The following is a 15,719-nucleotide window of genomic DNA, read 5'->3' as shown; positions in this document are numbered from 1 at the left end:
GCCTCTCCAGTCCCAGCGAAAGTCGGCGCGCGACCGCAAACCGCACTTTCGCCATACGCTAGGTGGCCACCAAAAATTAGAAATAAAAGTTTTGTATCAATAGAAATTTCCAACGCAATACAGAATCGGATTACGAAAACTAAGGTCCGTATTGTTTTTTTTAGAGTTTCAAGTGGCCCCGGTTACTCGTGACGAATCTACCACTATTGTTTCCGGAAGTGCGGCTTTCCCAACGGAAGTTGCGTTTCCTCCATTTTGTTGCCCGCCATGGCGGCTGTGTTGAAGTTGCGACGGGGATACGGCTCCTTTGACTAAGGGGGTAGGACAGGCGAGGCATCTGGGACGTTGTGCGGCGCAGCAGCAGACCGGCCCGGACGTCGGGGACGCTGTCATGTACGGTGCCGGCGGGGGCCGCGCCAAGCCAGAGAGGAAAGGAGGAGCGAAGGAGGAGGCCGGGCCCGGCGGCGCCGGCACTGGGGGCAACCGGGTGGAGCTTCTGGTTTTCGGCTATGCCTGCAAGTTGTTCCGCGACGACGAGCGGGCTTTGGCCCAGGAACAGGGACAGCACCTCATCCCCTGGATGGGGGACCACAAGATCCTCATCGACAGGTCGGTTCCTCCCCCCACCCGTCGACCCTCCCCTCCCTCGCCCGCTTGATTTCGCCTGATGTTGACTTGATGGCCAGGACCGAAAAGGGGGTTTTGCGGAGCCCGGGGACCCGGGGGCCTCCCTGCCCCACGTTCCCCGGCATCCGGGGGGAGGGGACGGTGAAACCGGCCCTAAGGCTCCGGCCAGAGCTGGCGCCGCGCCGTCGCCGGAGGGATCGACTCCTGCTCCCGCAACCCCTCGAGCCCGGGCTGCCGCTAGCGACTCAGCGCGGTGGAAGCTGCCCGGGCCTCTCGCCCGCGCCGTGGGGCGGGTGCCGCTGTCCCTCCGCTCGCTGTGCGGGAGGGAGCCCGGGAGTGCGCTTTTGTTCCTCCGAAGCGCCGCACGCCGAGGCCGTGGGTAGAAGCTTCTTTTGGACCCCGTGAGTTAGCCTGAACCGTCTCTGGCCGGCTTGACTTTTGGCGTCCGGCGAGCCCCTCCCCGCGGTTATTCGACCATTTGACCCACCGCGGTAGTTGGTGAAGTTGCCGTCTGTTGGAGGCCGGTCGACCCCGTGCGGACCTTGCTCTTAGGGGTAGCGTTCTTAGAGCTGGTTTCACTGTTTCCTAAAATTGAAGGGTGGAGCTGGGTTACCTTTGTGTTGTTTCTTTTCAAATCACACCCACTTACGGGTGCCCTGAGTTGAGGGTAAAGGGGTGGGGCTGTGGATATCTAAACACGGTGTTTGATTTGAAAAGGATGGCATTACATGATGTGGGTGGTTTGCTCTCCACCTCTATTTTCATTTTTCTCAGTCCCCTTTTCCTTCCCCACCATCCTGGGTTTGGGTATTTGACCTTCCATTGGGTAAGATGGCTTCTGAGGCCAGGACTGAAAGGCTAAGTGACCAACCATTAAGCTGTGGAGTGGTTTTCCCCGAGTGAAGGAAACCCATCGTTTGAGACAAGTAAAACTGGATTCTGCGAGGACTTGGAACATGCATGACTGTAGGGATGACCTCTGAGCTGGCCAGAACGGACACATTAATGACCAGTAGACCTTTCCAATCCCTTCCAACTGTGTTTGGAGACAGATCTAGAAAAAAAGGACTCACGAAGGGAGTGTTGCAGATCAGATGGGCTCTGGATCTGATGGTCCACTCTGCTGGAATGTGCTATGCCTTGAACCTCGCTTGGTAGCAAGAGATGTTGCTTCCCCGGCCCTCACTGTGATGTGTGCTGTTACAGTGGGCTAGATGCTGAAGCCGCTGCTCCATATGCAGTTTCCATACCAGTCTGTGCATGAGTTGTTAGATCTCCCAGAACCGGTGGGGAGCAAACACCACACATGAATATGTGTAATATTGGAAAATAATACATTTGTAAGTTAAGGAGGTTTACATCAAAGTAAAGCAAATTTTGAAAATTAATAAAAACACAGCCATTGGGGGTCCCAGGAATTTTTGGCCTTTTTCCTGTGGTGCACTTTTTCCTTCCTTAATTTGGTCTCCATTACAGAAGTCAACATTAATAAATCATGCAAACTTTTGTTTATTGCCCCACATTCACTTTTGCAACCTAAATTTGAGTCTTAAACGTCACTAAGCCATTTATTGTCTGGCAGTTGTACATTGACAGCATCTGTATTGGATCTTGTGTTCAAACATAGCAGAAAGTGATCTTTTTATTCCTAATTTGGTCTTCAATGATGTGTCTTCATTGTGGGATTTAAAGTTTAAGGGACCTACTGATGCTGCGCCTTCTGGTGGTTTTGCAGTGTTTGCCGTGAACCTCCTTAAACTGCATGTATATGTCACTGTTCCTTTGTATGTGTGTCTCTCTACCACATAACCCAGCACTTCTTTCCTCAGCCAAGTGGCTAGGGGCGAGCCTAGCCAAGATTTTACCTCCAATGGACGCAAGTTTCTTTGGTGAAGATCTCTCCTGAGAGTTCGGGACTAGCAGGAAGAAGCGAGGAAATATCGCCCGTTTGGTTCTGTCGGATAGGTATTTATGGACTCGGTCTGTGTGAATGTAAGCTGTAATATTTAACTGCTGAGAACAGATATTTTTTTGCAAGTGGCATTGAATGGTTTACCAAAGCATACATGGTAAGAACTGCTAGCAAGGGGGATACATTTTCTGCCCTAAAGGATTGTCTGCCTTTAGCTCTAAGTTCTGTTGTACTATAGAGAGGAGCTTAGTCTTTGTTATGATTACTTCAGTTTAAAAAGTAGGTGAGCTATGACTAGTCTTGTTAAATATAGATCTGAAGCTTTGCATTTGATTTAATATTTTTATTTCATTATTTTAATTGGTAAGTATGTGCATAGACTGTCACACTCAACCAGCATGGGTGTAGACTTCCATCCATTGACCAGCATGTTCCCATTACAGATACGACGGGCGTGGTCACCTGCATGACCTCTCTGCGTACGATGCTGAGTACGCCACGTGGAACCGAGACTACCAGCTGTCTGAAGAGGAGGCGCGGGTAGAAGCGCTGTGTGATGAGGAGAGGTATTTAGCCTTGCATACGGACTTGCTTGAGGAGGAGGCAAGGCAAGGTACTGCTCAAGAAAGACCTGCTTCAGCCACACCCTTTACAATTTAACTATTTAAAACGTTACTCCCATTCATTTATTTTATACTCACTCTTTCTGATATTATCTTGACAGTACCCAGTGGATTGGAAAAACAGGAGTCTTTGCGTTCTGAGAGGACCTCAGGATAGTTTATATGTAGAACCACAGAGAATTTTCCCAGCTTTTGAGGGCAGACTGGGATTTGAAAAAAACAAAAACAAAAAACAAAACTCTTTAACTGTTCTTCTTTAACAGTATCGTATGAATTAAAATCGATGTTCTTGTCTTTGCCTTAATTATCTTTAATACAGTTTTTAATCCCAAAATTTCCTCAGCAGGAAGAATTTTTCCATAAAAGACGTGTATTCTGCGGTCTGTGGGTAAACACATACTGGCAAAAGTACATAACAATAGATACCAAGTGTGCATTTCCAGAAAAAATTTCTCCTCAAAAAGAGATTGAAAAAAGTGTTTTATGCTTTACTGATAGCTGCACTTTAGAAGTGTATGAAGTTTTTCTCAGTAAACGTCCATTTTTGTTAATAAAACTCTCGTTTTTATTCAAGAGGAAGAATACAAAAGATTGAGTGAAGCTCTGGCAGAGGATGGGAACTACAGTGCCGTAGGGTTCACTTACGGCAGTGACTATTATGACCCATCAGAGCCCACGGAAGAGGAGGAGCCTTCGAAACAGAGAGGTGAGGGGAAAGGAACCTGCCACTTGTCCTACAGGGACACTATTGAGGTGCCTTTTGTTGGAACAAAGCTGAAAGCTAGAAGATGAATTGTGAGTGGTGGTGGAAAGACATTTCTGACTTTGATTAGCTACCTGGATTACTCCTCTTAGGGTCTCATGGAGTTCTTCATGCTTCTGCATCAAACACACACTCTTCCTGTCTTAGTCATTGTTCTTTTGCTGTGTAGGAGGAGACACCATGACCAAAGGAAAATCTTATGAGAGAAAACATTTCATTTGGGGCTTGCTTACAGGTTCAGAAGCTTATTAGTCAATTTCCATCATGGCAGGGAGCATAGAGGCAGGCCCTGGAGCAGTAGCTGAGAACTACATTCTGATCCATAGGCAGAAAGTGAGAGACTCTGTCTAGGCTAGCTTGGGCTTTTGAAACCTCAAAACCCACCACTAGTGACACTCTTTCTCCAATAAGGTCACACCTCCTAATTGTTTTAATCCTTTCAAATAGTGCCCCTCCATGCTGGCTAAGTGTTTTTGTGTATGAGCCTATGGGACCATTCTTATTCAAACTGCCACACTTGCATAGCCTCAATATTCATTCTGGGGTCTCTGGAAAGTCAGTTTTGCCTAGGAATTATTAATGTCCATTTCTTTCCCATGAACCTCTGCAAAGCCTATCCACCACAGACCTGACCAGTGGAAAGACACCTGAGGGGCTTGCTAACAGGAAGACTGTTAGTGTAGCATTAAAGATTGAAGCTAATGCAGCACCTTTGAGCATAAAAAAAGAGTGCTATCAAAAACTCCAAGCACTTGCAGTGTAAGTAGAGCCCTTGGTCACTTCTGTGAGCCCTAGAAGACCATTGTCACAGTAGAACATACCTATTAGCTTTTTGTCAGTAACAGTGATGTAAACTTAAGCCATTAGGGATAGTTCTCTGACAATCAGGATGTTCTGTTTGGAGAAAAACTTTAACGTTGGAAAGCCAGTCAGATATTTAAAATAGAAAACTAGATCACATCCTGCAGAGACTTATGTCAGAGCTGAATCTGCTCCTGAACGTGATGAAGTGAGATCACAGCTACATACTCAAACAGGCGCTGTCCACCCTTGTGTCCTGCAGCTGCATTAGCTCAATCCTACCCCATCCCACCCACTGAGTGGTGTAGCAGAAGAGCAGGCAAACAGATGTCCATGCAGGCTTTTCTTCCTGCCCTTGTGCTAGTCACACTCACCACCTTATGGGCAAAATGTAACTAACACACGCAGCTGCTATGTAGACTTGCTGAGACTTTGCAAGTGTAGCTGGGACTGTTGGGAAAGGCAATTGAAAGAACCACGTGCGATCTGTGCTGCCCTCGAGAGTGTGTGTGTGTCCTGCTTTTTAAATTTGGGCAGACTCTCACTGTATGTCCCTGGCTGGCCTGGCCTATATCTCACTACATAGACCAGGCTGGCCTAAAGTTTGTTTCAGTGCTTTGCCTCCCAAGTGCTGGCACCTGCGTTGGCTTCTGAAATTAACTGTCCTATGGAGGTTGTGAAGTGCTGGAATTCTTGCAGGTCTAAGAACTAAAACCCATTGATTTGTCTGGACCACATTATTTCTGCTCAACGTTGTTTTGGGTATTTTGTTTGTTTCATCAACAGAAGGAGAAAATACATACTGTCACCATACTGGTACCATTTTCTTTTGTTTTTTTCTTTCTTTTCTTTTCGTTTTTTCGAGACAGGGTTTCTCTGTGTAACATCCCTAACTGTCCTGGAACTGTAGACCAGGCTGGCCTTGACCTCACAGAGATCCTTCTGCCTCTGCCTCCCAAGTTCTGAAATTAAAGGCGTGCGCCACTGCTGCCCAGCATCTCAACCATTTTCTGACTAAAGAACTTTGAAATACAGAGAGGTCATGCTTTTTTTTTTTCTTTTTTAAGATTACAGCAACTATCTTTAGAAAGGAACACTGTATTCCTAACATCTTAGCCATGCGCACAGGCCAGGTGCCAGGTTTGTGTAAAGGCATTTTTGTTGGATCACAGCTCAGCCGGAATGGTGTGCTTCAGCAGAGTGGAGTGGCTGGGGCGGAGCGTATGACCCCTGTTGGTGGTATCCCTCTGCACTGTTTGCTGACCCTGGTCTGGGCTTGGATTTGTTGCAGCTTAGTACTGAGTAGGGTAGTGAATACCAGTGTGGCTTCATGGGCTTCCTCTCATTGTACACTTCTCCTTGGTATTTCATGCTGTTCTTTTCTTCATAAAATCAAGTTCCTGGAACCTGACAATTTTCTTTCAGTATTGGGGATTGAACTTAGCAGGCACTGAACCACTGAGCTACATCCCCGACTCCTTTTTTTTCCGCCCTTTCCATTTTGAGACAGGGTCTCACTAAGTTGCTTAAGTTGACCTTGAAGGAACTCTAACCCAGATTGACCTTGAACTGTTGTATCTCTGTGTGTGTGTGTGTGTGTGTGTGTGTGTGTGTGTGTGTGTGTCCCTGTCATCGCCACCCCCCCCCCCCACGTCTCAGTTTTCCTAGAAGCTGGGAGTACAGGCTTTTGCCACCAGGCCCAGCCTAGCTGATGATTTTTTATTTTTTAGTTTGCACTAATTAGTAAAACACTGTAAACATAGTAGGATTCATGTGGAACCTAGTACCACTGATTGTAAAATTCAAGTGTCACATACTAAGATATTTGGTTTTTCTGAGCCAGCGACATGTGTAAATATTTCTTGACTTTCAAGATTAAGTGTTCTCATTATTGCTGAGCATTTTCAACCTTGCTGTATGAGCTGAGTGCATGTGTGCCTGTTTCTGCATCTGATTCCTCCCTCTTTCACAGCACTCTGGTTAGCCTGGGGTCCTCTTACACTTTGACAGCTTTTCACTCTTACACATGTTTTTAACATTTTGGGTGACTCTGGTTTTGTACCACAATGATTGGTTGGTTTTTTTGTCATTGGTTTTGTGGATCTTGTTTGTTTCTTTGTTTCGTTTGTTTCAATATAGGGTTTCTCTGTATAGTTCTGACTGTCCTGGAACTTACTCTGTAGACCTGACTGCCTCCCGAATGCTGGAACGGTGTGCGCCACAACCAGCTAATGATTGGTTTTTATTTCATACTTTGAGTGCAGTTTTTTGTAAAGACTCATATAAGAGTAGGATCTATTTAGGCAACTACTTCAAAAGCTCCTTTATTTAGAATGCCTGTATGTGTGGACTCCTTGCCACACGGAGAAGAGACTGCTCGAAGTCTTGTTTCATGTAGAGCAGTCTTTTCCTCACGCATTTGGACTCATCCCCAGAGAGATCTCCAGAAGCTAAGTTGTTCCTTGGTATTTCTAGTAGGAAAGCTGTACAGCCAGTGTTTCTGATCCTTCCAGTCCCACTCTGTAACTCCTGGAGGTGAGCACAGCAGCAGGGTTGGTAGCTTCAAGAAGTATAGGTAGCAGGATGTGTTTGCTCTCCTGTTAACCCCTGTTCTTAGTGGAGAACAAGGGACACATGTGGAACAGAGGGGCAGTGTTCAGCATCTCCTACCTGGTAGGAGTTTATAGTCACCTTGGATCTCACTGGAAGTAAACACTTGAGTTTTTTGCCCTGCTGAAGAGCCAGGTTTAGATCTGCAGCTTCCTGATGTCCAGAGGGCTGTACTGTGTGCAGTCAGGTCTCACCATGTAGCTCTGGCTTGGCTGGAATAGGTAGTTCTAGTTGGCCTTGAACTTGTGACACACTTGCTTTATCCTTTTGAGTACTAGGATCACAGGTTGTGCTACCACGCACAATGAAGAGTGATGTTTCTTTCATTTCTTCTTTTCTGGACTAAAAACTGTAAACACTGACATTCCTTGAAGTGTTGGTTTCTAAAGTTTTGTGCTGATTTCTGTACATTTCACTATGTGTTTTTAACCTGCTGAGCTATCTCACTGGCTCTTGCTATGCACTTTTAAATTAATAATCATGAGGCTCACAGATGACTCACCTGATATAGGTGCTTGCCACCAAGCCTGGCAATCTGAGTTCAAGCCCCAGAACCCACTTGGAGGAAGAATTGACTCCCACGGGTTGTCCTCTGACCTCCACTCACATGCATTGGCTTGGATGTAGACTCACACACAAGATAATGTAATTATAAAATAAATAAATTGGTAACAATTAAGTTGGCTACGGAGATGTATTTGGTACCTTAGAATTCAGAAAAGGTATGGTGTATGGGACCTTGTCCAGTATATAGCAGAAAAATGTTAAATGAACCACAGTTAAAAAAATAGAAATACAAAAAAATATATCTGGTTACTTTTTTAAACAGGGTGGTTTGCTTGTGTGGAGACAGCTTGGTTGTTTTACAACTTTGTGATTATAATTGATTTTTCCAGACATTGATTACCTTGTGTTACTATCTGGGATCCACAGAAACAGTTGGAGGATGCTTTTGATGCCAGTTAATGCCTCCATAAAAGAGGGTCTGCGAAAGGCCAGTGTAGCTCAGTGATAGAGAAAGCCCTGGGCTCCATTCCCAGGATGGCAAGAAAATTACCCACTCAGCGCAGGACAGACTAAGATGCTAGGTCTATATTAATAGCAGGAGGGGGATAGACTTTAAGAACATTCATCAGGGCGCTAAGGCAGAGGGTTGGTGGGTAAAAGCATTAGTTGCACATCTGTGAGGACCCATGTAAGAGCTGGGAAGCAATAGGAAGAATGTCTATAATCCCAGCACTTCTGTGGGAGGTAGAGTAGAATGAGAATCTGGAAGTTTGTAGGGCAACTAGCCTGAACACTGCAAAAACAGCAAAGAGCCCGACTCATGGCTGAAGGCAAGAACTGACTCCTAAGATTAGCTTTTGATGTCCACATGCACACTGGCTCACATTTACACATGCTCACACACACATATACACCCCGTACCCCTGCTTTTAAATGTTTTAAAACATTTAAAAGAACATTAAGTACTAAGCTTTGAGCATTTTGCTCAGGGAAAGGTGACCATGTTATTTAGCTCCCTTACACCACGGAAATGAACTGTGCTGCACTGAAGCAAGCATGGAAATAGATGTAAGAGAATCATATGCCAAAAATCCCAGGATTTGGAGTTCTTAAATACCCAGGCTGGATTTCAGATTTCCACCTGCTCCAAAAACATGCTCATGTAGTTGTTCCACCACCACCTCTTTGGAGTCCCTGAATGAGGATAATCAAGTTAATGGGATAGAGCAGGAAGCTGGAAGGGGTTTCTGGAAATTGTGGTGAAAAGGTGAAGAATCAGGAAAAGTCCACACTGTATATTTATCTACTATTGGTGGGGCATCATACTGCAGTTCTTAATTTTCCTTTTTTTTTTTTAACAGAAAAAAATGAGGCTGAAAACTTGGACGAAAATGAAGAGCCTTTCATTGCCCCGTTAGGATTAAGTGTTCCGTCTGACGTGGAGCTGGTATGTGTATTGGTTCACAAGCCTTTGCACTGTGATTTGTTGCTGTTGTGTGTGGTGCGTGAGAGCACAGTAGAACACAGCTGCTGTTAGGTCCTTTGTGCTGCAAGATTATTTGTAAGGTGAAGCAAGCACAGCCTACTTACCTCTGAAGGTTAATGGGTGCCAGGTGTCATCTTGGGACTTGGGAGGATAAGGCAGGAGGATCTCAAGTTCCAAGCCAGCCGGGGTGCTCCAAACAGGAACCCTATCAGAAAACAGAAGGAGGGTGTTGCTGAGAGATGACTCACTAGTAGATTGCTTTCATTCCTTGCAAAGGACCCTGGTTCAGTTCCCAGCAGCTATATCAGGTGACTCACAACCACGTGCACTCTAGTTCCAGGGGATCACACACATACCTTCTACCCTCTGCCAGCTCCTACGCACACAGTACACATAGCCTCATGAAGATACATACATGTATACATACATACAAACTGTACTTTTTAAGAACATACACTTTAAAACAAAAGGAAGAGGCAGGGGATGGAGAGAGTGGAAGTACACCATCATGAACAGCTCAGCATACCAGCGAGTTGTGTTGGATCTGTGTGGAGTTCTGTGGGGAATCTCTCTTTTATCAGCCAAGTCAGGGCTGGACTGAGATGTTGCTGTCCTCATACAGATGTGAAAACAGTTGTGCCCAAGGCAGTCTTGTTTTCAGCAAAGTACCTGGTTCTGGCTTTTCTAGTATGAACTGTGGAGGCCCTTGCTCTTTACCTTACATTCACTGGACATTTTTGGGTCCATGGGGCGTGTCCAGGCTAATTTTCCATGGATGAAGAAAGCAGAGGTAGAGCTTTGTGGTGCTTTGTGTCTCTCGAGATGCCAGTTTGGTGCTTTGTCTGATAAGCCACCTTGCCAGTACTTTTTAAAATTACTTTTGAGACAGAATCTCATGTAACTCAGGCTGATCTCAGACTCTGTATATAGCTGAGATTGGCCTTGAACTCCCAGTCCTCTCTGCTTCCACCCCCACCTAGTGCTGGGATGTCAGGCATGTGCCTCCAGCCCAGCATTTCTGTCATGTTTGAAAAGGGTTCCTAAGGGATTATGTTCAGGAAAACGTGTTTGCTTTGACAGTATTCTCACTCAGTGGCAGTCAGAGGTATAAAGGTTCCAGGTTTTGTGCCTGGCAAAGTAGCCAGGAGGACAGTAGACACCATAACCCACACACAGTGACAACAGCTCTGACACCCCTGTTGATAGTGGCCACCCTCAGTTCAGCATGGACTTGAAGCTCTTGCTCTTTTCCTCTTCTGCATCATATGAAAGAATGGTGCCTGGCTCTTCCTTTTGACATCTTTTACATATCTGGGTAGAAATTTCTGTGTGATTGCAGTTCTGTTTGCTTCCCTATTTCTATCTTTTGATTGCTTTGCTACGGTTAGAGCTAAATACATTTACCTAAAAAGCTAATGTCCTAAATATTACATTAATATATATTCTTAGTTGGTTTTTTTTTCCGAGATTCATTTTAAATTATGTATATCTGTGTGGGGGGTTGTGCACATGAGTGAAGATGGCCACAAAGGCTAAAAGAGGGTATGAGATTTTTCTAGAGTTAGTTACAGGCAATTGGTACTTGCCCAATATGGGTAGATGCTGGGAATCAAGCCCATGTCCCTGGAAAAGCAACAAGAGCTCTTAATCAATGAGCCATCATCTCTCCAGCCCTATGTTCTTGTTTTGATATATTTTGTTTCTGCACATTCCAAAGCAGACTATTCTACATCAGAGACCTATTGAAATTGAACCTTAAAAATCATTTGCTGCGTTATCTGTATTTTATACTAAATACTTGTATTTAAGATTAACTATGGGTTCCATGTCCCCTTCCCCAATTTGTTTCTTTTGGCAGGAGTGAGGTTGACTTTTTGTTGTTGTTGTGTGGGGTTTGTTTTGGTTTTGTTTGTTTTGTTTTTTTTGTTTTTAGTTTTGGTTTTGATTTTTTGAGACAGTCTCTTTACATATTCCTGGCTGTCCTGGAACTCACAGAAATCTGCTTGCCTCTGCCTCCCAAGTGGTAGTAAAGGTGTGTCCCACCACATCTGGCTGTTTAATTTTTTCATTATATGTATGGAGGATGCATTTTACACATGTGTGCAGGTGCCTAAGGAGGCCAGAAGAAGGTATCAGATTCCCTTGGAAATTAAGAGTTAGAGGCAAGTGTGTAAGCCTGCCTACAATGGTGTTGGGATTCAAACTTGGGTCTTCTTCAAGAACAATATGTGCTCTTAATGCTGAGCCATCTCTCCAGCCTCTCCTTACCCCACTTTTTTGAGGTAGGTTCAACATATGTCCTAAGTTGACCTTGAACGTGTGATCTTGTTTCTTTTATCTTCCAAGTGTGAGGTCTCTGTGTGCTTATGTACTCCTACAAGTAGAGGCAAGAAGTCAGCTGTTTTTCAGGAACCATTCGTTCACCACTTTATTCTTTGAGACAGGGTATTTCACTGGGACCCAGGACTCACCTGTTGAGCTTCTAGATTGGATAGTCTCGAGCTTCTTCATCCTGGCATTGCAGGCACATGCCATTGTGCTCAGCTTCTCACCTGACTGCTGGGGGTTGAACTCAAGTCCTCATGCTTGTACAGTCTAGTGCTTTGTCGACTCAACCTTCTCCTCAGCCCTTTTGTTTTTGACACAAGTTGTTTTTTTTTAATGTCTGTTCAGATAAAATACAAAGGTATAATAGAATGTTGATGGCTAAGCTCCTGTTGTTAGATTTAACAGCTGTGTAGTCTCAACATAAGCATCACTAAGTCTTGTTCTGTTGGCACAGTTCTCCAGTATCAAGGTTTGAGAGGTCCCTGCGTCCTTGGCTGAGTGTCTGCTTTGCTTTTTTTTCCCCCCTCTCTTTTTTTCCCCCTCTGACAGTGCCAATATCTCATTCTTCTCAGTTGTGGCTTTGGACATTCATTGGGAAAACCATTAAACTGTGGAGTGTTGGTGGCAGGGTACTGTGTAGATCATACAACCTTTGTGTTGTTGACAGATAATGAGAGGGGACAGTATTTGTAGCAGCAGTTCTGGTTGGTGACTAAACATACATGATGGCTTGGTTACATGCCTGAGTGTTGCTATTGATCCTGATCTGGAAGGTTGAGTTGGGTGGGTAAGGAGGTAGGTGCTCTCAGAGCTCTTTGGTTTACATTAGCTGTTGGGTGAGAGCCTAGTGAACATAAGGCACCTGGGATCTCTGCCTGCCACCTGCTGCATGCTTGCCAGCCAGTGTGCCACCATGACTCTGCAGCCACTGGTTCATGCCTGCTTCTAGACTCAAGCCCTTTGGATTTTAGGATTTTTGTTTTTTTCTAGTACTGTTATAGGTGTGTCTTTTTGCTCAAAGGAAAGAGAAACAAAAAGACCTGTTTTTCCTTTCACTATGTATTTATGCATCATGTGTTCCAACTCACCTGTCCCTTTCCAGGTACCCATAACCCTGTGTCTTGCCCTGAGTTCCACACATCAGCTAGCTGCCTCCTCTGGCTGTGTAGACCCGTGGATCCCTGTAACACATGGGGTGAAGGGCAGAATCTTTTGCTCAGCCCATCTTTTCACGCTCTCCTTGTTCCTGAGACACTAAAGATGACTGACATGGCTGTCTGCACCTAGCATGATGATTCCTGAGCGCGAATGTCTGCCACGTACTCCTGGCCTTCTGGGCTTGCCTCAGAGCTGGCTCTGCCACCCACCACTGGTCAGGCCTAGGGTCCAGAAGTTCTGCTGCTTAGCAGGCTGTTAGACATGTTTCTGGAAGAGTACACAGTGGGAAAGGAGAGAGGGCTTTATTAGATGTTCTGTGCTTTATTTAGTCTGTTATAGGACAGTAATCACTTCCTGTGGACATGCCGTGATCCTGGTCTGTGCCAGGGCATCTCTGTGTTTGTTTGTATTCCTCATTTGGAAATTCCAGTCACTGAAATTAGAGAAACCCTGGGTTCTAAGAGCTGAGTGTTGAGTAGCTTTGTTGTCCACTTACCTCTGAAAAAAGAGGGACCCTTGTCTGCCTCCTGGGAATGCTGCTGTACCACTGGGTGTTGTGTTGTCTGTGTATGATTCTCCAGGTAATTTCTATGTCCTGCCAAAGTCCTGTGTCTTTCCTTTGTGCCACAGGATTCTGAAGCTTGGTTTCGGAAAACTCTTTTTCACTTCCAATTGATGGGAAAGTTTTTGCTGCTTCTCTTCCTAGTTCCTCTGTGGTTTTGTTTGTTGTGTGACTGATCTCGTGCTTATCTGAAGCTATGGGCAAACAGAGTGTTTCTTTTCTTTCTTTGGGCCGATTCACAGACCCCCTCACCTCTTTCTGCCTTCCTCCTGAACCATCTCTTACTGTTCCCACGGCTGAACCTATCCAGAACTTCTCAGAGCTCTTGTGGGCTTCCTGACCTCTGGCTGTCCCATTTCTCAGTTCTTACTCTGAGTTTAGGGCCACACTGATAAAGTTTCCAGGGAGAAGGGATCTTAACACAGGACTTAGGTATACATGAGAGTGAAGAACATTTTCCTTCTGCTATGTAGGCTTTGTGACATGCATACTTAACATGTTTCTTAGTTTGAGGTTTTTGTTTGTTTGTTTGGGGCTCATGTGTGATTATTTAGTGCCAGAGTTCAAACTCAGGGCCTGAATGTGCTCTGCCATTGAGTTGTACCTTAGTTCTTATTAATTAATTTTGTTGTTTTATTTTTTTGTGTGGGTTTGTTTTTAGGTTTTTCAAAACAAGGTTTCTCTGATTGTTCTGGAACTAGCTCTGTAGGCTGGCCTCGAACTCATAGAGATCTGCCTGCCTCTGCCTCCCAAGTGCTGGGATTAAAGGCGTGTGCCACCACCACCCGACTCGTTTGTTTTTGAGATAGGGTTTACTATATGGCCTTGGCTAGCCTGGATAGCGATCCTCTCTCTGCTGAATGCTGGAATTAATACCACATGCCTATTGTACTAAGTATATTTTAAAATATCATTCTGTAGTGCTGAAATGGTAATGATGGTCCTAAATGAAAGAGAATTTAAGATCCGCACAGTAAAGATGCAGAGAATGCTGCCATAGTTTCTGATACTATGATGAAATACCCTGACAGAAGAATGAGAAAGGGTTTATTCTCACTCACAAAGTTGGCAGGGTAGTCCAGGTGGCAGGAGCTTGAAGCAATTGGTCATATAACATCCCTAATCAGGAACAGAGAGGAATGTATGCTTGCTGCTGCTCAGCTTCCTTTCTCCACTTGGGCAGGTCTTCCCACCTCAGTAATCAAGATAATCCCCAATAGGCATGCCCAGAGTCCCATCTCTCAGATGATACTAGATTCTGTCAAGGTGACAGAATTAACCATTATAAATGGCCTTCTCCAGGAGAAATAGTTTTATTTTATTATCCTGGTAGCAGCTCTTAAGGTATCATAAGATGCTTTGGGCCAGGTGAAAGCACTTGCTTACCATCGAGCCTGACAAGCTAAGTTTTATTCCTCAATCCCATGTGGGAGAAGAGAACCGACTGCTGCAAGTTGTCCTCTGACCACAAGAACACACATACAGAAAATAAATAAGAGTGTGAAGGGGGTTGCTCTGCTGAGCAATGATTGGTGCTGTGTTGGAGCTACGGTAGTCGTGATGTTATCACAGTATTGCTTTTACGTCATGGAGGCCAACAGTTGAGCTGGTCCACTAAGAGCCTGCATGGTGACACCATGCCAGTCTTTATGGGTTGTGCTGAAGTGATCCTTGATCCTTGGTGTGTTTATAGAATGAACTGTTTTACAAACAAGTCTTTCTGTTAAGCCAAAACTGGTGAAAATCTGGATCAGGGCCCATGTCCCAGTGCACTCAGATTCCCTTTAACGTGGAACAAAATTTATTCAGGAGCCAAATAGCTTAAACTGCAAACATTTCTCTTTTTAAAAAAAAATGTTTTATTACAGTTCATTTGTTTGTAGGGGGGTTGGGTCACCGTGCACCACTGCGTCTGTGTGGAGGTCAGAGGGCAGCTTGTAGGAGTCATTTCTTCTATCATGTGGGTTCTAGGGTTGAGCTCAGGTCATCAGGCTTAGCCGCAGACACCTTTACCCACTATGTCAGCAGTATTAATGAGGAACTAAACTGGAGAAATTAAACTTTTTATTTTATAAAGGATAAGGTCCTGAAGTTATGTAAGCATCTTGATATTAAGGGGGTGGGTGTTTCGAGACAAGGTTTCTCTGTTCTCTGTGTAAGAGTCCTGGCCATCCTGGACCAGGCTGGCCTTGAACTCAAGAGAGCCACCTGCCTCTGCCTCCCGAGTGCTGGGATTAAAGCCACCAGAGCCAGCTGCATTTTGAATTTTTAACCACCCATTCTTAGTGTAAATAATTTTCAGTCTTTTTTCCATGTAGTTTTCTAATGTTAATATCTTTGTT

General features: G+C 44.9%; 1 protein-coding gene across 9 annotated transcripts in view; it reads left to right on the top strand.

The window, feature by feature from the left end:
* The first annotated feature begins 244 nt into the window (after positions 1 to 244).
* Positions 245 to 15,719, top strand: part of Sfswap (splicing factor SWAP) — a 75,188-nt gene continuing 59,713 nt past the window's right edge. For 6 of the 9 annotated variants that reach the window (XM_048433718.3, XM_048433715.3, XM_048433714.3 and 3 more), the window contains exons 1-4: positions 245 to 609; positions 2,983 to 3,152; positions 3,737 to 3,868; positions 9,205 to 9,290. In XM_048433718.3, coding sequence (XP_048289675.3) covers positions 392 to 609; positions 2,983 to 3,152; positions 3,737 to 3,868; positions 9,205 to 9,290 — 606 coding nt within the window. In that variant the 5' untranslated portion in view covers positions 245 to 391. Of the gene's footprint in view, positions 3,153 to 3,736; positions 3,869 to 9,204; positions 9,291 to 15,719 lie in introns of all 9 variants that reach the window. The other 3 variants (XM_048433717.3, XM_048433720.3, XM_048433719.3) reach the window with 3 other exon arrangements.

Source organism: Myodes glareolus, chromosome 2 (genome assembly GCF_982192425.1).
Source record: "Myodes glareolus chromosome 2, mMyoGla1.1, whole genome shotgun sequence".
Taxonomy (NCBI): Eukaryota; Metazoa; Chordata; class Mammalia; order Rodentia; family Cricetidae; genus Myodes; species Myodes glareolus.
The sequence above is the reverse complement of the archived record's forward strand: the minus strand, read 5'-3'. Positions and strand labels throughout refer to the sequence as shown.